The sequence below is a fragment of the Sesamum indicum genome, linkage group LG9 (genome assembly GCF_026168435.1).
Source record: "Sesamum indicum cultivar Baizhima isolate 11 linkage group LG9, ASM2616843v1, whole genome shotgun sequence".
NCBI lineage: Eukaryota > Viridiplantae > Streptophyta > Magnoliopsida > Lamiales > Pedaliaceae > Sesamum > Sesamum indicum.
This window is the reverse complement of record NC_142665.1, coordinates 10611050-10633068: the sequence shown is the minus strand read 5'-3', so window position 1 is coordinate 10633068 and position 22019 is coordinate 10611050. Positions and strand designations below refer to the sequence as shown.

Sequence of the window (22019 nt, the reverse complement as noted above, 5' to 3'; positions counted from 1 at the left end):
TGATCCTTCTTGGGTATCATTAAGCGATTCAAAATGATTACTTGAACTTTGATGTAGGAAGAATGGATGAGGGACTGAGATTTTCTCAACAGGCGTGCCAAAAATTTGTTCACATAAAATTTTGTGTTTTGCAAAAATAATTATGAGACAAGAAAAATATGGACAAATAAAATTTATTGATTTAATAAAAAGTGAATATAATCTCTAATTTGAAGATAATTCCCTAATATTTCGCTCTGAATCCAGATCTAAGGGCTTGAAACTTGTTCTTGGATATTGATGTATAATATTCTCTAAATTTGTGGAGCAAACTACGTGTTACTTTGAAATTTAGTATGAAGGATTGATGATTTGATACCTTCACGGTTCCAATATTTCGTTGTGGCAAAGACTTTTTGGACTTGAGTCTCTTTTAATTTGTTGTGGCTTGTATGTCTGATGTAATTACTTGTTAGTAAAGGCCCCTATTTTATAGACGTGAGTAGGGGTTTAAGCAACTTGGGCTCACGTATGTTGGACTTGTACACCATGGACTTGGACATGAGTTAATCTCCTGATGAATTGTATTTGAACACGCATCTGCCCCAATTTAACCAATCCAAAATGAAAGAAATAAATTTATATTTATTTTGTATTCGTCCATAAGACCCAAATTTGTTGTGGGCTTAAGAATTTTTTATTTTGAAAGTGTAAAAAGCCCAAACTTTATTATAAACTTTTATTTTGAAACCCAATTATTAACAATTTCAGTGTAGGCTTTAATTGATAATTTATTCCAAAAAATAGAGGCAATTGATAGCATGGGGACGGATTATTGATTTTTGCTTAAAAGACCGATACGGTCACTAATTGGGTCTAGGTACCTAGAATTGAGGATATTTTGAAGGATCGGGTAGCAAAATCAAAACTTTGGAACTTTCGGTACCAACGCTGAAATGGGGGTAAAGTTAGGGTACTAAACTTGAATTTTTCCCTAGTTGAGACAAAGGAGTTTTCAAAGAAAAAAGAACCTAGTTTAAGAACTATGCAAAGACGGTCCGGAAATTCCATATTATTATATATGAATAAACCATACCTTCATAAAAAATCATTGATGCTTTGAGATATCCATATTTGCTAATGGGAATTAACCATACAAATTATGGCTTTGATTTTGAACATCGTCCAATGACTGATTCCAGTTAACTTTCACAAGAAAATAATTGTACTTTCTTCCAAACTAATAAAATTATCAATCTATTTTGCAAAAAACAAAAATATCCTATTACAATAAAATGAAAAAAGACAAAATAAAACAACTTTTGCATTTCAAAATAATTATACAAAAGAACTATATTCCATGCGACAAAGTTATAATAAAATCATCAAATTGCACAAAGAGAGAGCCTAATACCAATTTATACAAGTTCTTCGTTGTCCCAATCCAAAAATTTCTATTTCTACCAAAAAGAAAGCACACATTAACAACTACAAAATAAATCAAATTCTGCAGCTACAAAATTAAGAAAATTACAATAAAAGAATATGAGAACCTAAAATAAGAAAATAAAGCTAAAAAGATTTCCAAACCTCCATGTAAACTCCAAGAAGGAAGTTAATCACCACATAAGTTTTCATCTTCACCTACTAAGTAAATGTTTTTGCTTATGTAACTTCATCAGTTCATCTTCACATATTTAATTTGCAAATCTGACAAATTTTCTTTGACCATGCAAGTTACTTGTTTTAAGAGAAAAAGCAATTGAGGAGCCGAGCAGTTGAAGATGTGGCTGCATGGGGTAAACTTTTCCGCTTAGCCGTTTCTTTTTTGGCATTTAACACTAACTGGTGTAACCTCCCGGGGTAATTTGGGAAAAAACATAATTTAGTGTAGTGGTATCAAAACTACCCGTTGAGTCTAAAAACCCTCAACCCTTTATAAAAGTATAGATAGAAGATAAGATGAGTATACATTAAATTGAATAGAAGACACAATAGATTTAAAGTAAAAAACCTAATAATGAAAAACTCTAAGCCTAATCTATCATAAAAAGTCAGAGTTAGAAGGGGTGTACTTAATACCATTATTAAGGTATAATTGTATTGACACCCCTACTTATGATCTATTTACATAAATTATTCTTATCTTTAAAAGTATACACACTCACAGGAAACATCAACACCATTTATACAAACCACTCCTACTTTTTTGAAAAATTACAAGTACAACCATTATAAATAGATCAACGTACAGAAAGACAGTTGAACAAGATTGTACATTTAAGTCTAAAGTTCAAACAAAAAGCAGTGTAGAAATTCTTGGTCATTCTCTATCTAAATTCATGTCCCTGTTTTGTACAGCAATATCATTTTCCTCACATGCACATGCTTCAATAATCATCTCACTTAATTTCATCTTCTCTTCGTTCCCAAAAGTCAAATCGTGGCAATATTTATCACAAGCAATAAATACATCCCTCCAACTTCTGCAGTTTCATAATATAGAATTCTTAGATATCACACACACACACACAGAGAGCAAGGACACAAAAAGATAAATCCATTTGAAACAGTGAGCAATTCATAGTCCAGGTAACGAAAACGTAGTACTATATTCCTTTCCTCATACACAGTACTAACTCACAAACGAGTCGGGCAAAATTTTTTAAAAATTGTCTAAACTCAAAAAGCAATGATACCTAGACCACAGAAGCGTAGGAGACATCAACTTGATGAAATGGTTGTCTTAGTTTTTTTCAGCTCTTTGGTAATAGCCTCTGCAAGTTCCTCCGCACTATATTCAACACCGAAGGATCTTGCCACCTCCTTGTTTGGATTAATCAAGTACCTGGTTATGATTACAGTAGAATAAAAAAGAAGCATTTGTTTATACAGGCATCAAATGAATTAGCAGGGAATGAAAAGCATAAAAAAATGATGAAGTTGGACAAAGGGTTTAAAGTACTAGTTTACATGTTGTGAGAGGACTCAACGAGATAATCATCTCCCTCTTCGTCGACCTTTTTGAAGTATACTCTGTATTCTTGTGCCATCTGCCTTATAGCAGCAACTGGTCCGGTTAACCCCACTATTCTCGAGTCAAACTCTGCACTCCTTGTGAGCAAAACTGGTCAGAATGAGAGTTCCAATTGTATACAACAAGCAAATTGCATCAGTAAGTGAATGTATATATAGGCAAGTTCCAAGCTGGCCCAACACCTCTGCATCCCAGCTAACACAATCTCTGTCCAAGTGACAATAATAAAGTCCTGATAGAACTTAGGGAGGAATGTGTTTATGAGAGAGACAGACAAACAAAAACAGTATGATTTCAACACTAATGTGAAAAGATAAGAGACAGAGTGAACAGAACGTACTTCAAACTTTAGAAAATTAGCTTCAGATTAGTGCATGAGCAGCTCTACATGGAATTCTATCAAAAAAGGAAATAGTTCAACTTTTCTCCAAGAAAAACTGTTATATTAATCTTGATTTTCTCATCAGACTGCAGCCTGGAACAGAAATTTGCAATGCCAATTAGATTTTCACATGTCCTGCTTTCATCAATCCATGTGATTCTTTTTATCTAAAAAATATTTTTTTCTATTGAGGGGCACAAAACCCCTCGTAGGATGTATGCATATTCAATCGATCCAAGAAGCTTTTGGAATTTTAGAGTCATCTAAGCTCGTCAAAAGTATGAAACGATTATTATTTCATCTTTAACTATTTAGTATATAATTGATGATACATTGACAAATATACAAGAACAACTAGGTTAACAGCACAGTGGTTTGACAACATTAATAGTACAAAATTAGTTACGTATTATGACCAGTAGCATATACTACATGTATTTAATTATATGAAACACCTTGACGTAAGAATTCCTTGAAGAGACATCAGCTGAAAAAAACAGCTTTTCAAAGACTTATCTCTTATGCACACTTTTGACAAGAACTATAAGATAATCACAGCACATTTGCTAAAAAAAGACATCATGTCCATCGATTCACAAATGAAACCTCCAGGAATTTATGCTTAAATTCCTTAAGGTTGCATTTGGATCGAAGGATTTGAAATCATGGATTTCAAGTTCTTCATAACAAATATTTTGAATATGTTTGGATAATTTTAAATGTAAAGGATTTCAAACCCTTCCATTTTAATTTTGAACTAAGTTTTCATGAATATGGATGGATTTCAAATTCCTTCCAAATGGTGTCATTTGAAATCCTTTCCCAAAATCCTTGCTCCAAATCAATCAATCCAAATACAGCCTAAAATCTTTTGGTGAATTCTTTCTATGGTTGATATCAAATAAGCATTCAGTTTTCACCAAATGCAATCTTAAAATTAAATGTCACATCCATTTATAAATGCTATTATGCTTTGCCTTGATGTACAGTCCCACAAATTGAACAAAGATATTTTATGGTCACAGAAACTCTAATCGAGAAAGCTCACCTCTGATATAAGCGCGAAGCTGCGAAGGGGTGTCCCGCTGAGGATCAATTGTGACAAATATGGGTAAGACCTTGGTATTCTCTTTTGACTCTTTCCAATCAAATGACACACATTCAATAACAAAACTCAGAAAGAAAAAGGAAGAGAAAGTACAGATGAAACTATTAGAGATAGGGAAGAAGCATAGCACCTAATATATTAATAGTATTGGCCATCTTACGAACTTCTGCTGGCCCAACATCAGGGGATGAAGTGTAACCAAAATATAAAAGAACCCAATTCCCCAGAAGATTCTTTTCAGTTACAAGCTGACCTTCTGTATCAATTAGACTGAAAGGGCCACCAATAATCGGCCCTTGAATGGCACTTCTTTCAAACTTTTCACCCTTACCTATTGCCAGTTTAAATGGACAAAAAAAGATTTAGACAATCAAAGAAAACTGCATAAGAGTATAACAATTGATGATACAGTCATTTCCTATCAATAACCCTCTAAAGTTTTTCATTTTTGGATTAGGATAGATAAAACAGACAAGACAATATTAAAAATGACTTTGGTGCAGAACATCCATTTTATTTAATAATAAATAAGTATAAAGGGGTCATGCTTTAATTATAACATCAGATCAGGTAGATTTATGCCACATGGAAATCTTAATTGGAGGATGGATGGATGCAAACACATCAGATGCATACATGTGCACTAGATATAAACAATGAAACCAAAACTATTGAGAGTTCAGGCTAATTGTTTGCCTCTAAGTGGTTCCAAGAGAATTACAATCACTATGTTTGTTTTCATTTTCAAGTTATATCCAGCATGAGTCAAAACATACTCAATGTTTGCCATCATTTAAAAACACCTTATCTGGGTGTTTTTAACTGTTTTGGCATAAATAAAACACAACAAAAAAACGAATCCAAACACTACGAACAAGTTCTGCTCTCCAGCTGAGACTCCAACATGTCAAATATTTCAAAATAATTACTCTGGCTTTAGGCCATTCATCAATTGCCCTCCAGGTATAAGAGCTAAATGCCAACCCATTTTTCCTCTTGCAGTATCCTATCTCTTGTTGATGTTGTCAGGGTATAGGCATGTAAACTATAAATGACCAGCAACCCCGGCTCAAGAAAGAGTTTCTTAAACTCATTTTGACCTCATGTTACACAGCAAACAAAATCACTGATGCCCTCAAAGCCAATTAATCAATTTTAGTAATAGTAGAAATAACCTTTTGGCACTGCTCTCTTCTCATCATTATAGTGAATGAACAAAACCAACCCACCAATCCCAGCTAGAACAGAACCAGGCTGCAATAATAAATCTGAGATGAAGAGAATTAAAAGAGATGTAAAGAAAATAAAAGCAGGAATGAGTAAAGAGATTGAGTAGAACATTAGATTCTGAACATCTTCAAAGAAGATGTAGCCATGATGTCATACAATTAGAAATGATCTCCAAGAGACAGGAGCCACAGCCTGTTCAGGTAAGGGAAGAGAAGGCTTATTGCTGCTCGTGGACCTTGTACTGGAAGAGTAATATCTCTTAGATGAACCAAACCTGTGTCAAATGGTTACCAATGAGTAGAAATGTTAGTCAATAGATACAGAAGATGGAGACACAGAGATGTTATATCAGTGAAACCCAGGATTTCTTCAGCATGTGGAGTCATCTTATGATGAGCAATTATAACAACATACAATGTTCTGCTGTAGATTGAACTCGAATCCATCTTTTTTCAGCACTATCCTTTAATGAGATATCAAAGAATTTCCAATATCCCTTTCAAGTTTCAACATTCACAGGACTTGCAATCACAGGAGCAAAGGAAACATGTGATCTCTTCCTCAACAAAATTTCACTTTACTTCCCAACCCGAAACAAAAAACAACAAGAGCGAGTCACTTTGAAGATCAAATAATAATTCCGCTCTCCCCACCCCCCCCCCGGCCCCTGGTGCTACCTTGTTCACAGTAGCTTCATATAATATTCCATCTCCACAGAATGCAGTTTGACTTCACAGTGAACCTCATTTCTACTGAATTAAAAGGAAAGATGCTTACCTCTTGAAACAATTCAAACCCTCAGGATCCCCCACTATTGTTGGTTCAGTTAATGGATAGCGGGATACATTGCTCTGGCCACACCTTGTGAAAATTGATGAGGAGAATCTCTTAGATGCAACAAACCTGCAAAATCCAAATGCACCAGTATATTAGTCATGACAAAAGGTCTCAATGAACAAGAGAGAGATTACAAGGAGTACTTACCCAGCCACTTCTCTATTTATTTCAAATAAATACTAGAATTTAATACAACTACACACATTCACACACTATGGATGTGCATGGTTGTGCTTCTGTGTGAATCACAAATGTATGTATTATATGATTGGCCATAACAATTCATCCACTGCTTCTATTGGAAAAAAGTAGCTTAAGATAAACTCAGCAACATCACTAGTTAACTCATCTTCATATGGATAACAAACTAACCCCTACTACGCACAATAAGCTGAAGGGGACTACTCACTATCACAACAGAACTGGCCCATTAAAAAGTCCCAATTTCATGAGCTTGAACCACATCAAAGCAATCCACTACTCAACTGGTGGATAAATAATAACATTGGGTAAAATGCAGAGACCCCCCAACGTATGAGGTCATTTTCACTTTGCCCCCAACCGTTTTTTTCTTTACACTTTCCCACCCAACCTTTTGATTTTGTTGCACTTTGCACTTTTTGGGGAACAATAACGGAATACTCCGTCCTTGTGTATTCACGCGCTTGAGGGCGATTTTGGGCTCGGTAAAGTTATAAGGATTATATGCAGACACCCCTCAAACGTATCGGGTCATTTGCACTTTGCCCGCCACCCACCTTTTAAAAAACCAAAATAAATAAAAAAAATCGGAAAAATGGAAAAAAGAATAAAAAACGGAGAAAAATTTCAAAAAACTCGATGTCTGATTTGCAGATAAACAACTTGACGTTAAAAGCCAAAATCAAACCAAAAAGCCATGAACTTTATGCAAAATTAAGTGTGTGAAACCCCTAAACCGAACAAAGGAACTTTAAACTTCAATCAACAAACAAACAAATCAACACAACCACAAAATCAGCAGATCATTCCACGACTAGAGTCCATGCCTATTTCACGCGTCCAAGTTACCCCATTAACCATTGTAACATACAATTCTCAACTCCTCCCAAATCTTATTCTCCCTCAAAATCTCGTCCACTTAACACTGCGTCAAAATACAACTCCAAGCAAGCACCATCCTCAAATGCAGCTTCTTACAAACCAAACAGACCCTTTGATCCCATACCAAAAAAAAAAAAAAAAAAAAAAAGAAAAACAAAGAAAATTCAACACATGATAGGATCTTGAACTGAAATCACTACCGCACAGAGTTCCCAAATCAGCCATTAAAGAAATTCTTCTGAAATAAAAACCAACTTAATTCAGTAGGAAGCAAAAAACCTCGAAGATTACCGTCTGAGAATCCGAGGAGATGCTTCCGAACTTTTCAGGGAGGAGCAAACAATCGTTGACAACAATGGCATTTTTCAGCCTTTAGTTCTTTGGATTTCTCTTATCTTGTTGATGAATTAATCCGCTGATCAGTATCTCAGCATAAAATGAAGAAAACATATCGCGAACCAATTTTCATTTTGTTCTCTCTCCTTCCTTCCCCAAGAACCTAATCACTGCAATAGAATATTCAAAATCAGGGTTTATACTAACGTCGTCGTTTCGACTTTCCCTTTCCCAGGAACAGGGTTTTGGTCTTTGTGGACCTTCGGTGTAAAGCTGCTCACGTCGCCGTTTTTGGTCCAAAATCGAATGGCGGAGCTATTAATGGGCTTGGGTCAGCAGTGCAATTGAGCCGATTAAGATGGGACCCAATCTATTTGGGTCGGGTTTGGAGTTGAGTAAATAAAGATCGCGGGTGGTTGGGATTTTAATTTTACCAGATATCATGACATGTTGTTCCTGTGTGCATATAATAAATATTATTTATAATTTAAAATATATTATAAATAAAAATAAAATATATAAATCAACACAATAATTTTTAAAAAAATTAATATCACGGTATCACAAACAGTCGTTTGTGAGTGAAAAAGTAATTTCTTTCTATATATACTAATCTAAAAAAGAAAGGACATCAAAAGTCACAAACGACGATTAATTACACTGTCATACTAATTTTTTATGAAGTCAAAAATGGCCTTCAGTAAGATAACTAATTTATCATTTTTTTAAATCTTACATTAACTAATAAATTAGTTTTCTTTAATGTAATATATCGATTTATATATTTTACTGTTATTTATAATATATTTTAAATATAAAATTTTATTTATCATATGCATGCAAGAACAGTGTGTTATAATAATTTATATTAATATATATGAAGTCAAGAGGATTTGGACTGGTCTCAAATTTTGGTATGAACTTGTCCTCAATAATATGTATAAATATAATATAATTTGGGATAAACTATAGCTATATTTTTTTAGATTTGGTGTAATTACAAATACCTTTTCATTATTTGAAAAAATTCCCTCAATTAAAAAATAATTATGTAGTCCTTAGACGCTAAGATAAAAACTACTACTTTACCCTTGCCTTTTGTTATATGAAAAAAAGTAAAACATTTGAAAAGATATAAAAAAAGATAGGTGAAGTAAAATAATCTATTGAAATATTTGTTCAAAAAAGTATTTTATAAAATTCTAAAAGTATATAAAATTATAATTCATAATTGAAAATAGTATTTTGAGCAGTTCACTGCAAAAATTGGAGAAAAACTTAATGAATAGCCTCATATTAGGAAGATGTTAAAATCAACGATATTTATAATTTTTAAATAATTAAAAAATATTTATAATTATATCAAAATTCAGGAAAAGTGACTGTAATTTACCCTATAATGTGTTTAGAATTTTTAATTTTTGTCCTATATATGAATTTAGAAATAATTATAATTAAAATAACAGTTACTTGTTAGACATTTACAAACATTATAAGTCTATGTTTTCAAATGTATATCAATCAATTGAAGACATATAATATATACAGTTATAAATAAAAAAACCCTTTTATCGTACTAACTTTTGAATACTCAAATTATCCTTTATTTAATTTCTTTCATTAAATATATTTTGTGAAAATAGTAATTTCAGTATATTTAAATATTCTCATAATTATATTTTTTCCCTCTCTCCCACTACTTCATGTTTCTTTCTCACCTTCTCTATAATTTTTTTCCTCTTAACTTTTAATATTTATTAATGAACTCATAATTATGATTTATTTTTTCTATCTTACCTTACTTCATATTTTTTTCTTCTCACAGACTTATTTATTTCTCCTCACCTCATTCTATGTTTTTATCTTTTCACAAATTCTTGTTTTCTCTTCATCTCATATTATGATTCTTTGTATACTCATGGAAATTACAACTATTAGTAATAACAATAAAAAGAACAGATTTTGCGGATTTAACCCGATATTCAGAGGCCATCGTACTGGAGTGGGGAAAGATTCGAGATGGATCAAGATGGGTTTCTGATTCTATCTTGTTTAAGGTTGTTCTGCACTTTATAATTTGGGTAATTACATTTACACCTAGTAAGGTTATGTACACAAATATTTTTACTGTCATTTGTAAAATTTCAAATACATTTATCATCTAACGACGAAACTCTATATAAGCACCCACTGGGTACATTACAGTAACTCCTCAAGGATACATCTGTAATTTTATAAAAGTAATAAATGTTTATCTAATTAAACTTAACTTTAGAGACGCGGATGTAATTTATCACTTATGGGTTTTGATATCGCAGATAATGGAAAAATTGCAAACAACCCTCTTGTGATATCACAAATGAGCCCTTATGAAAAATAAATAGCGAGTTACCTTTCTATATATTTTACCTCCCTGTATAAGGAGATAAATTGCTTCATTTTAAAAAAGTACATAAAGGTAAATGCTATATTTTTTCATTAGAGGATAATGTACTCATTTTAATATGATATGATAGGGTAAATAGCTATTCATCCAGAAATAATTAGTTTGTTTATGAAGAGAAATGGTACAATTTCAACTTCAGGACAAGTAAATAGTTTAGAGCTGTATAATTCTCTCTTTTTTCTCCAATTTCAACTCTTTTCTGAATGAGCTGGGAATAAACATACTTATAGAGTTCGGTAATTAAGGAAAGTAGTCTTTATTGTCTGTTTATTCGAATCTCTACTGGTCAGGACTATATCCAGTAGTTTTCTTGAGGGTATCTTGGTAATTTTACCATGTCAATCCTTTTCTATTGGTGATCTTTCTGTTGAAATCGGGAAACAAGTTAATCTTTTTCTCCAATTAATGGTGATGACGTATATCATGCTATGTCAAATTCTTCCATATGAGTTCTTAAACTTCTAAAATGGGTTATCAGCTTAAGTATGAACGTACAAGTATCAGTTATTAAAAAAAATCTAACTTTAAGTTTAGCCACATATAAATAATCATATCAAAAATATTATTACATTAGTCGTGCAATTGGTCGTTCTCTACGAAGGAAAAGCAAGTGGATCAAACAGGCTAGCGGATATTTCTACAATCAATCAAGGGTTGTACACTTGTTTTTTCGGACATTCAATGTAGTATGTGGATTAAAAATAAAGCAACAAAACCCCAACGTATAAGGCTATAGATTAAACAAACAAAAGAGTTGCGGTAATTAAATGAAACTTTACCTACCGGCGATCCATGTTGGACCCCTGTTCATCCTAGGCTTCAACGTAGAAGTCCTTTAGAGATGATCCACACCACACCATGACAAGATGGTTTTGATCTCTTTGCTTGAAGAAATCAAAACTGGTTGGAAGATGATGAAGGAGAACTACATTAATTAGTGTATTCTCTTCATAAAAAATTCTTTACAACTCTACACTTGATCCTAAATCAATGGGAGTTAGAGAATTAGAGGGATGAGAGTGAGAGAAATAGGGGGCCGAAAATCCTATCTTGGAGGAGGGATGGAGCTGTGTGTTTTCTACATTCAACTGTATGTGTATAATGAACATCACACACACACACACATATATATATATATATACACTTTGTATCGAAAGGTGGAAATGTATCTAGATACATTCTACCTCCCTACAAGGCAACCCGTTGCCTATATGGTATGATCTAATCATGCCATATAGAGAAGTGCTCTAAATATGGTTAAGTAGAAAGTGCAACTTGGTCAACCCTCTTTCCAACAATAAAAGTAAACTCTTTGCTACTGGGCTTTAATTTAGTGGATTGAGTTTTATTTTAATTAAATTAAAATAAACCCAAGGCCCAATGAATTTATTTAAATTCAATTTTAATAAAGCTCAAACTAAATTAAGCCCAATGTCATTTAATCCAATTAAAGACATAAATCCAATTCTCTCTAATTAATAAATCCAATTTATCAATTAAGACAAGCTCAATTAAATTAGTCCAATTAATTTAATTTTGGGCTATCCATCTAATGGATCATTCAATGTGTAAATAATCCAGTTATTTATATTTTTCAAAATTAATTCCAAATTAATTCTTTGTCCTTCTTTGGTGATTTGTGTATGACTCTTTAGGTTCACCTTTCAGCTAGACATGGGCTAGTGTCCAACAATATCGATTAATTAAATCTAATTTAATTCATCGTGCTTGATCAACTATTGATGAAGAAAACCTGCTAACATGGGTGGTCGTCATGCAACGATCTATGACACTAGAGACAAAGTGAATATCCATGTGAACTTTAGACTCTCGAATTTCATATGGTACGGTCCTTCCATCTATTATCTCCAAGCTTTAGTCTATGGCATTGGATTTTCTGTCGGTTCCCATCTTGAACTAGGCATCTATGCTTTAATACTTGAGGTCGCGTTTCACTTAATTGCTTGATACAGGAAACAATTTCCTATTCAACAAACCACTGTAGCTACAAATTTGTGAGGCGTGAACGCGTCTCCAAGTGCATAGGAGATACTGTTGTCACATACTGATAGGGGACAGATCCTCTTCTTGAAACTCTCGCCATACTCACTATACATTCTGACTGTACTGGGCAATACTTATAAAGATAATGTCTGTGACACAATTACCTCTCGCCAGATCTGTGCTCATGATTGTCATAGTTCCTCAAATTTAAAGACTACCCCGTACTATCGGAGTCGAGATCTCTAGTCATACCAATCAAGCCCCCAAGGCTTCCATATGATGATTCCCCACGACTCCATTTAGTTAGTTGACTACCTTGTCAACTAACCCACTAAAATTGCATAGACATTCAATACCTACCGCGAATGAAACACTACACTCATTCAATTATTGCAATATTTGGTGCAAGTCTCAATAGGTCTCAATGCCCAATCTCGAGATTCTCAACTTGGAACGTTTCTGACCAACCATCAAAAGTTGATTTTATAGCCTCCATCCAATGCATAACCCAATTACATGGGTCATCTAAATGATTTTTGGGCATTTATTGTGACGTTAAATCAATACTTAACGTAATCGGTGAGCATAATAATCACATATGTCAAGGATGAAGACTTACTATATTCATCAGGACAATATTATTTGAATAAAGATCGCTAAATAGTTTCGTAAACCGTCAATCTAATTAGATTTCTAGTCACTTATTTCAATAATCTCCTACTTGACCTTAGAGCTGATTACCCATGTTTTTAAAACTAATTTGATCATGAGCAATCTGCGATACTGGCTTGATCTCATGGGTCTACCATTTTCTGCCGTTGTGATGCAGTGCAACTGCACGTCACACCTTCCTACCATCGCTCCAAGCAGATGGTGGTGTCTAAGAATTTTTCTTGGAATTGTGATGAGATCTCGGGCCTTTTTAGCTAATCCATAGCCTAGTTGTCATCCTCTAAGGTGACCACTAACTTGGCCATGCTAGGTACCACACCTAACCACTGGTGTAGTTTTTTTTCTTTTTTTAATCAAATACTTTTCAAAACAACTTCTAAAGTTATCACACATTCAACTTTCATGATGAAATTCCTTGTCGTATTCCACTTGGGACCTTTTCAAGTTACCACATCATCATAAAGTATGAAAGTACATTCTTTTTGAGACTACACATTATTCATATGATGCTGGAAGCTATTGTCGCTATAGCTTTAGAATCAACTCTCTATTAATGTGCGTTAAGAGCTCTTCTTTAATCCTTATTCAGGTATTAAAGATAAATCTTTAACAGCTGTCTACTGTCTCCTCTGCACACACCTGATATCTGTTGTTATGCTTAAAGCATATACAACATCAGGTTTAGTATACCGAACACCATTCCATGCTGCCTATGACAGAGACTTAGGGGATGTCAAACATCGAAGCTCCTCATCAGTTTATCATAATTGAGTCTTGGACAACTTATTGCTAAATAGAATTCAATTCCTTTATGATGAATTACATGAATAATGTTCGTCTTTTAGTGTTCCATAACATCTTTCTATCATTCCAAATGATGAAGATGTTTTAATACCTAAAACAATAAGAAGAAAATTAAGCTTCCACTAACCTTCCACCTTGTTCTTGACTAAATCATGTACCTCATGAACTTATTAAAGTAAATATTCTAGATTCAAGTCGCTCAAACCTAGTTTGAACTCCATAGGGGATCTTATGGCTCCAAGCCATTTATTTGAATCAATGTCCTACATTGCTTCTCTTTGTCCGGTCAGACTTAGAAACTTGTACCTTTTAGGTAACTCAGCTATTATGATCTTCCCTTTTGGAGAATAGGAATATAGTTAGTGAAAATCTTAATTTCCAATGATGTTTGCATTATTTTGTAATGAACCTACACAAAGCAGATCCCAGATCTAGTTTACCTCCCACTAGTCCCTTGATGTATGCAGGACCATCCTCATACTCAAAAACTTTTGTAGAATGCAGACTTACCAAAACATATAAAAAATGGTATTTGGATCACGAATTTAAAAAAATGCTATGTTTTTCAACTCGGCAAATTTCTGAAAGTCTATATCCAAATGGGTCAGGCAGTTTAGTGAAACACCGACCATACCATGTCCAATCAAGGTTTGATTTCTTTCTTATCAGAGACAGTTAAATATCATCTCTTCTAGAAGAATTTTACTGAGTGAGAATTCCATTCTTATTTAGATACTTGAAGAACTCCCACTAAATACATGCCACTTCGATCAAATTGAAGGGTTTGATTATGCAACTAGTTTGGTTCTCCACTTCAAGTCTAATTCTCGAACCTTCCAAAGATCCTTAGACTTGTGAGCCCTCCACCAGTTTTGTGTATTTACCGACTTACAGATGTCTGTTTGGATCCAATCCAACAAATTGCTTGGTAAGCATACTTTGTCGTATAAGGTGCTTGACGGCTTTCTTCCTCTCAAAAGGGATCTAAAAGCTAGTAAACTCTAGATATCTATTTTTAGACTCTTTGAATCTACCAACCTAGTTATCCTAACTAGAAGAATATACACTAACTTATCATGCCATTTTCTATAAGTTTCATTCTTCATTATTTGTTAAGCCATTTATTTTGAGCGTACATATTCCAATTATGACATAGAGTATAACAATTTATAGATGCATCATCAAAAAAAGAACTTTTATTGATCAAATTTATAGTCTAACTTGTATAACAATAGACTATTGAGAACTTGATCATGCTGGGTTACGTAATTGTATTCTATCCTAACATGAGTATTACAGCGAAGTCCATTTACCCCTATAGCTTTTGCGGCAATGGCCCTGCGGTCATCTAGCTTTGGAGCTATCTGTCTTAACCTTCTACTCCTTTATATTTCTACAAACAATTTGCACACATGAGTTTCTAAAGCAGGTATCTAATACATAGAAAGTAGAATTAGAAATCATGTTGCTAATATCAAATGTAACACCTTCAGTGGGAGGAGTTCATGACACTCCCTCTTCCAATACCCCTTTTCTTTGACAATTTATGCAAACGTCATTTGCAATTTATGACTGCCGAACCATCTTCCAATTTCCTTTACCCTTGCCTAACGGGGACAGGAGCGCTCAAGGTGCTTGCAACGGCTGACTCTGTCTCAACCTTCTTCCTCTTGCAGCGGTTAGCACCCTAGCCTTTCGCTTTTGAGGTTGAAGTCTCCCAATTCAATACCAACGTCCCAGTTTTTTCAATCATTGCCTTATATTGGACTGACATGTTTATCAACTCATGAATGGTATTTTCAAGTCGATTCATGTTATAGATCATGATAAACGGGTCGAAGGACGGAGGAAGGGACTGAGGGATCACGTTAATGTACATCTCTTTTCAAAATCAACATTGAGTTTCTCCAGAAGGGATAGCGTCTTAACCTCATGCTTTTGGACAAATGACTCTTTAGTCATCTTGGCTCCAAAAAGTACCTCCATCGTAGCATATCCAATATGCTGGTTCGGTGCTGCATAAACTTGTTTCATGCGGAATATTATCGACCCTACAATGTCCAGCCTGTCATACTACTTTTATATCTCATTGACCATGGAAGCAAGTATGATGTTGCGAACCTTGCGATTGTCCTTATGCCTTTTCTTGAACGTCAAACATTCTTTAGGTGAGGATCCCTTTCGCAAGTCCTGCAGAAGCGGCTTATTCATGGTATCAGGAAACTCGCTACCATGGGTGGTCGTCTAGAAACGGTCAATGGAACTAGAGACTAGGTGAATATTAGTGTGAACATTTAGGCTCTCAAATTCCATACGAGTACAATCCTTCCATCTACTATCTTCCGACCTTAGTTTAAGACATGGAATTTGGTGTCGGTTTGCATCTTGGACTAGGTATCTATACTTTAATACATGAAACTGCATTTTGCTTAATTACTCGATATAGAAAATCATTCCCTATTCGACTGACCACTGTAACTGCAGAATTGTGAGGTGTTAACCTATCTCCAAGTGCATAGGAGATACCACTGTTCCATACTAACAGGGGATAGATCTTCTTCTTGAAATCCGTTGTCCTCACTATACATTCTGACTGCACTGGACAAAGCTTATAATGATTATGTCCGTGACACAATCACCTATCGCCTGATCTAAGATACAAGTATTATGTGCATGTGACTGCCATGGTTCCTTAAGTTTGAGGACTACTCTTGTACTATCTGAGCCGAGAATTTCTAGTTATACCGACCAAGCCTTCAAGGCTTCCATATGAAGATTCCCCACGAGTCAATTTAGTTAGTTGACTACCTTGTCAACTAGCCTATTAAAATTGCATAGACGTTCAATATTTATCATCGAAGAAACACGACACTGATCCAATGAATGCAATATTCAGTCCAAGTCTCAATAGAACTCTCGATGCCAAGTCTCAAGGTTCTCGACTTGGAATGTTTGAGATCAAACCTTAGAAGTTGGTTTCGTAGCTGCCATCTAATAAGCAACCTAACTACATGGGCTATCTAAATGATTTGTTGGCATATGTTATGACATTAAAGCAATATTTAACGTAATTCCTAAACATAATAGACACATATGCCAAGGATGAATACTTACCATATTCATCAGGCAATAATACTTGAATAAAGATCACTACATAGTTTCCAAAACCGACAATTCAATTGAATTTTTGGTCATCTATTCGAATACTCCATGAAATGCACACCATTACGTGGCAATTATAACTAGCTTGCGATGTTTGTATGCTTGAATGCCTTGAACTCAACAAAATTAATCATTAATTTTTTTTAATGCAAAAGGTGATTACATAATTAAATTAATATTAATAAACGAGAAAATATATCTATTCAATCTATATACTCAAATTAAAATAAGTCTATATTACAACAAACTTTCCATAACAGGTTGCTTTTATGATAATATCATACCAAATGCTCTAGAGCTTACTGACATTGACGAGAAAGGAGATAGATTCATTTTTCGTTCCAATAAGTATGTACTTTACATTTACCACTTACTTCAAAGTGATGATGGTAATCAGTGCTTCCATGTATCTATCGATAAATGAGTTAAGTTTTGGTCTAAGCATTGAATGGAATCTCAAGGATACAACCTACTTAGCAGCATATTTAGCTTGTGGGCTCTGTGCATTTGTCCTTCCTGGTAAGGATGTCAGCTCCATACGTTTGAGTACCTTCAAGATGTCTTCCATGATGATGAGCACCCGATGAGTTAGCCTCATTATTCCTGTATTGGTGAGTATTTATGAGGGTTTAAATACTATGGTAACTTCACTGAGACCTACTTGCACAAGTCCTTCTTTTCATAGCCACTTTCTCTATGTGTGGCTAGCGCATTACTTCAAGACTCACTATCCAGTTTGCCAAAGGTTGTGTGGCCCAAAAATGATGAGATTGCAGTATTTCATTCTAGTTTGTTCTTGAAATCCTGAAAATTACTTATATGTTTTTCTTGTTCTTAAAAAATTGTTCTTGACAGGTTAGAAGAAAAAAAGATAAAGCTGCCGTTGAAGAACCTAACGTTGTAATCCATAAGAGAACAAGAAGTGTAAGAATTCAGTTTTTCTTATTTTACCTTGATATATATGTTGTTTCTAATGCTTGAATGTTGTGTACATAGGAACATGTCCTAGCTGCAGCCCTTTAATTTAGAAAATTGAAGGGCAAAAGGCCTCCAAAGCAAGCTGCAACTGCACCTGCACCTTCACCTGAACAAGCACATGCACCTGCACCGACTATGTTTGCACAATTCCAATAATGCCAAAAGGGGGTGAAGCTTAAGAGCCTGCTTTTGTAGAGGCTGAAATGGGTGAACAAGGGAGTTCGGGATTAACCCCTTCTATTATTAAAGGAGGAAAAAGATTTTCACGTTATCGAATCTTTCAAGTGTTGTTAATCAATTGAAAAAAGGAAAGAAGTAAAACTGGAAATGTTTAGTTGCAAGTCAAAATGTGAAGTAGGAATTATTTTGTTGTTCTATAAAACTTGTTATTGATGTATGATTTGTGTTGGAGATGAAATAATGACTCCAACAATGGCAACAACAAAACTGTCTTTTTTGGCTCTTTTTGGACATGTATTATGCCTCTTCTTTTGGCTTTTTGAAGCAATTATCGATGAATTTATTTCTAGTTGGTGTGTACTTTGTTCTTTTATTTCGAATCAACGTTAGTTGCTGTCTATACTGCTTTTTCGCTTAATCTTACATTTATTTGTTCAAATTCAAATTGATTTTCATAATATTCATGTTCTCTGTAGTTGCCATTTGTAAACAATATGATTTTGAGTGTTATTCTTTGTCTTCTTATGTTTCTCCAACTTGATTATCCAGAATTAGCCACCAGTAAATTATTCGAAAATCTCTTGCGCAGTGTCATTGTACAAAAACTGACAGCAAATTCAATAGAATCAATTGTCAATTTCTTCTTCATTGATGCTGAAACCAAATTAATTTTCCTGAATGTGGTTCCAAGTGGGTAAACCAAATTCATGAAGCAGGTCCTCACTACGCACTGCAGCCTCATCTCCAAACCAAAATCATGAATTATGTTGCACCTACACTTCTCTACTGGTATATTTCAGGGGAAGATAACCAACACTAATTATAGCACTAACACATCAATACAATAAATTACTCTTTATTTATAAAATAACTAATTACATCACTAATCTAACCTACCCAAATGCAGCACATAAACAACAAATAAAAATATAGCACAAAGTTTCCATTTTCTATAAATTGTTTTCATTTTAGCATAGTCCTCCACCTTCTCTAATTCTTCAATCTTGGCTTCATATCGGGAACATTTTGCGAGCAATCCAGGGATCACAATCTTTGCCTGTGCACACATTGCTGGATCTTCCCAAGAAAAAAATCGACACCCTTCTCTCTACCCTAGCTCACCAAAAAGACAAAAATTTAAAACAAATGTGCAAAAAAAACTGAGCAAGAAAATACACCAAAAAAATTGAAAGAATTACCTTGTAATCTTTGCAAGAATGAAACCTTTTTCCTGGGTTGTCATTAGTCCAAGTCTTTACCATTGCTCTCTTTCCACAATAGCAAAAAAGTGCTCCTTCCATGGATGACATGTTGAAGATGACAAGAGAATGAGATAGCAACTACAAAAAAATGAGGTTGGCCTACTCTTCCCCCTTTTTGTTAGTTGGGTATTAAGTTTGGAGGGAAAAACTCACATGTTTCCCTCAAAAAATGTCCATGTCAAATGCCATGTCATACAATTGTGCCACACAAGACTAAAATTCCCAAAAAAATTAGCATGTGCGCTGCACATGCTATTTTTCGGCCACAATTGCCAATTTCGTATGCCGGAGGACTACATTACAACTTTCTACCAATTAATGACTTTAAATTGATATGTACAAAAGTTAGAGTACTAAAATTAATCGATGGCAAAGTTAAAGCACTAATTTTTTTTTTCCCCTATAAAATATTTCAAATAAGTTTAAGCACCTGCTAAGCCACATTAGTTTAAACCATGCTTCTTTATTATTATGGGCTCACCAAACTAAACCAAAGAATGATAGGCCCATGACTAAATTAGGTGTTTAGGCCCATTTAAGTGGATAGAACTAGTCCCACCTACTAAAAATACATGCATCATTTAATGGTTCACATCAATGGTATCTTAATATAATAGTTAAGGCTGAAGCCCCATTGATAAGACCGAAATCATGAGTTCAAATATCACAAAATATATGGGTATTTATCTAATGTAAGCATTGTAATGAGTATCTAACTCACTTAATGCGCGAATTGTGATGAGTCTTTGTCTCATTTAAAGGGGAGGCCTCCATAATCCAGGAGACTGGAAGCTGATGAGCCAATGTTGAAAAGGAAGAGAAGAAAAACTGGTCCAATCATCAAGGAGGGTGCCTCTAAAATCAAAAGGCAACAAACAACCGTGAAGTGTGGCAAATGTGGTATTGAAGGTCACAATGCTCGGGGTTGTCCTAGCATCTCTTCACAGGCTTTGGTAGCACAGGTGGATTAAATGCACTCTTTTTTCACTCTTCCCTTCCATTGACTGGCAATACGGCATGCTGATAGGCCTTCAAAAATGTCTGGACCCTGTAACATTGGTGTGTGTATTTTTCTATGCCCTCTCCTTGATAAAAAATGGCACTCACAACATGTTTGCAAGGTATCCCACTCAAATCCCATTTTCTACAACCACATGTCCCATTCTCAAGGTCAACACTATATTGTGTCCCATCAAAACAGGAGATTTGATAATGCTTATCATCAGATTTAATGGGAATGCAATCACCAAGTTTTTCAATATTCTTGTCAATGATTTTTTGAATTTTAGGACATAAAGTCTTTTTCCATATCTTCAAAGTCCTGTCTTTGTTCACTTGCAGTCTTTTCATGAAATATTCCATTAACCATTCAAGCATTGACAATATTGTTTTGTTTCTTGCTTCTAGAATGTTGCTATTCAGGCACTCATATGCATTATTTAACAAAATATCACACCTTGGATAAGTGGAAAAGTGGGATCTGCTCCATCCCTTTGGATGCTTGTCACTAAACCATGCATAAGCCCCTTCATCCAACTCTTTCAATTCTTGCATCCTTGCATTAAATTGGTTAACTGTTGTAGCCCTAGCAGCTTTCCACAACCCATTTTTGAAGGCCAAACCTCTAAAACCAAATATTTTAAAATTTGAGTGGAGGTGCCTGACACAAAACCTATGCTCAGCATTAGGAAACAATTCCTCCAAAGCACCCACAAGTCCCTTCTGTTTATCTGACATGAACGTGTACTTACAATCTTCCTTAATGTGGAAATCCATTTTCAACAAAGTTAAAACTCATTCCCATACCTCGTCGTTCTCCCTCATTACCACAGCATAACAAATAGGGAAAAAATTGTTGTTAGGGTCAATGCCAATAGCAGTCAATAACACTCCCCTATGTGGACCCTTAAGGTGACACCCATCCACACATATTATTGGTCTACAACCAGCCAAAAAGTTCATTTTCAGTGCATGCAAACATACATAAAATCTATCAAACAGATTCACCCCATCTGAATCATCAATACCCAAAACCACTGTTGATCCTGGATTACTTCTTTTGATTTCATCTGCATAATCCCCCAACAATGCATATTGAGCACTGGGGCTGCCTTCAAGTATCAACAATGCAAGTCATTTTGCTCTTGCAGCTTGATTTCTTGATATATTCACCCTCACATCCTCTATTGCATCAATTCTAAATCCTTTTACCCCTCTTTTAGGACCACTTTTGGACTTATGAATGTATTTTCGTGACGGCCAACTTGATTTCATGTTTCTGACATTAAATGAGATATTACATGTATGTCCTGGGACATAATCCCGAATTTGAAATGTGCATTCACCTTTCAATCTACAAGCATGTATTCTCCATGGACAATCTTTGTCAAAGCACTTTGCATGCACTCTCTTTTTGTCATTTTTTGTAAACTTTATGTTCCTTTTCGTTTCAATTGCATGTGATTGGACTGCAGTCCTGAATTCCTTTTTTGTGCTAAAGATCATTCCTAACTCAAAAT

General features: G+C 34.6%; 2 protein-coding genes across 4 annotated transcripts; both read right to left on the bottom strand.

Moving 5' to 3' along the window:
- Nucleotides 1-2143: 2143 nt before the first annotated feature.
- Nucleotides 2144-8240, bottom strand: HCC2 (Thioredoxin superfamily protein). 3 transcript variants are annotated; one of them, XM_011092258.3, is made up of 9 exons: nt 7948-8232; nt 6514-6639; nt 5893-6010; nt 5682-5760; nt 4637-4837; nt 4447-4536; nt 2953-3085; nt 2679-2827; nt 2144-2465 (listed from the first exon to the last, which is right to left on the bottom strand). In XM_011092258.3, the coding sequence occupies exons 1-8, from the start codon at nt 8016-8018 to the stop codon at nt 2704-2706; spliced, it is 942 nt and encodes a 313-aa protein (XP_011090560.1). In that variant the 5' UTR covers nt 8019-8232; the 3' UTR covers nt 2144-2465; nt 2679-2703. The 3 variants fall into 3 exon arrangements, 2 of the variants coding, with proteins under 2 accessions (XP_011090560.1, XP_011090559.1); XR_002287750.2 differs by lacking the exon at nt 2144-2465 and having other exon boundaries at nt 2523-2827; nt 2953-3093; nt 7948-8240; XM_011092257.3 differs by lacking the exon at nt 2144-2465 and having other exon boundaries at nt 2523-2827.
- Nucleotides 8241-20484: 12244 nt separating this feature from the next.
- On the bottom strand, nt 20485-21276 carry LOC148786894 (uncharacterized). Its single transcript, XM_088885002.1, has one exon. It carries the CDS (start codon nt 21274-21276, stop codon nt 20485-20487), a length of 792 nt encoding a protein of 263 aa, XP_088741128.1.
- Between the last annotated feature and the right edge of the window lie 743 nt (nt 21277-22019).

Excerpts from the sequence above, each read along its gene's own strand:
- HCC2 (XM_011092258.3), bottom strand. The coding sequence starts at position 8,018 with ATGCCATTGTTGTCAACGATTGTTTGCTCCTCCCTGAAAAGTTCGGAA. Across the intron at positions 4,537-4,636 it reads CAATACTATTAATATATTAG|AGTCAAAAGAGAATACCAAG; the intron begins GTGCTATGCTTC and ends TTGATTGGAAAG. Across the intron at positions 3,086-4,446 it reads GCTTCGCGCTTATATCAGAG|AGTTTGACTCGAGAATAGTG; the intron begins GTGAGCTTTCTC and ends CAAGGAGTGCAG.
- LOC148786894 (XM_088885002.1), bottom strand. The coding sequence starts at position 21,276 with ATGGATTTCCACATTAAGGAAGATTGTAAGTACACGTTCATGTCAGAT.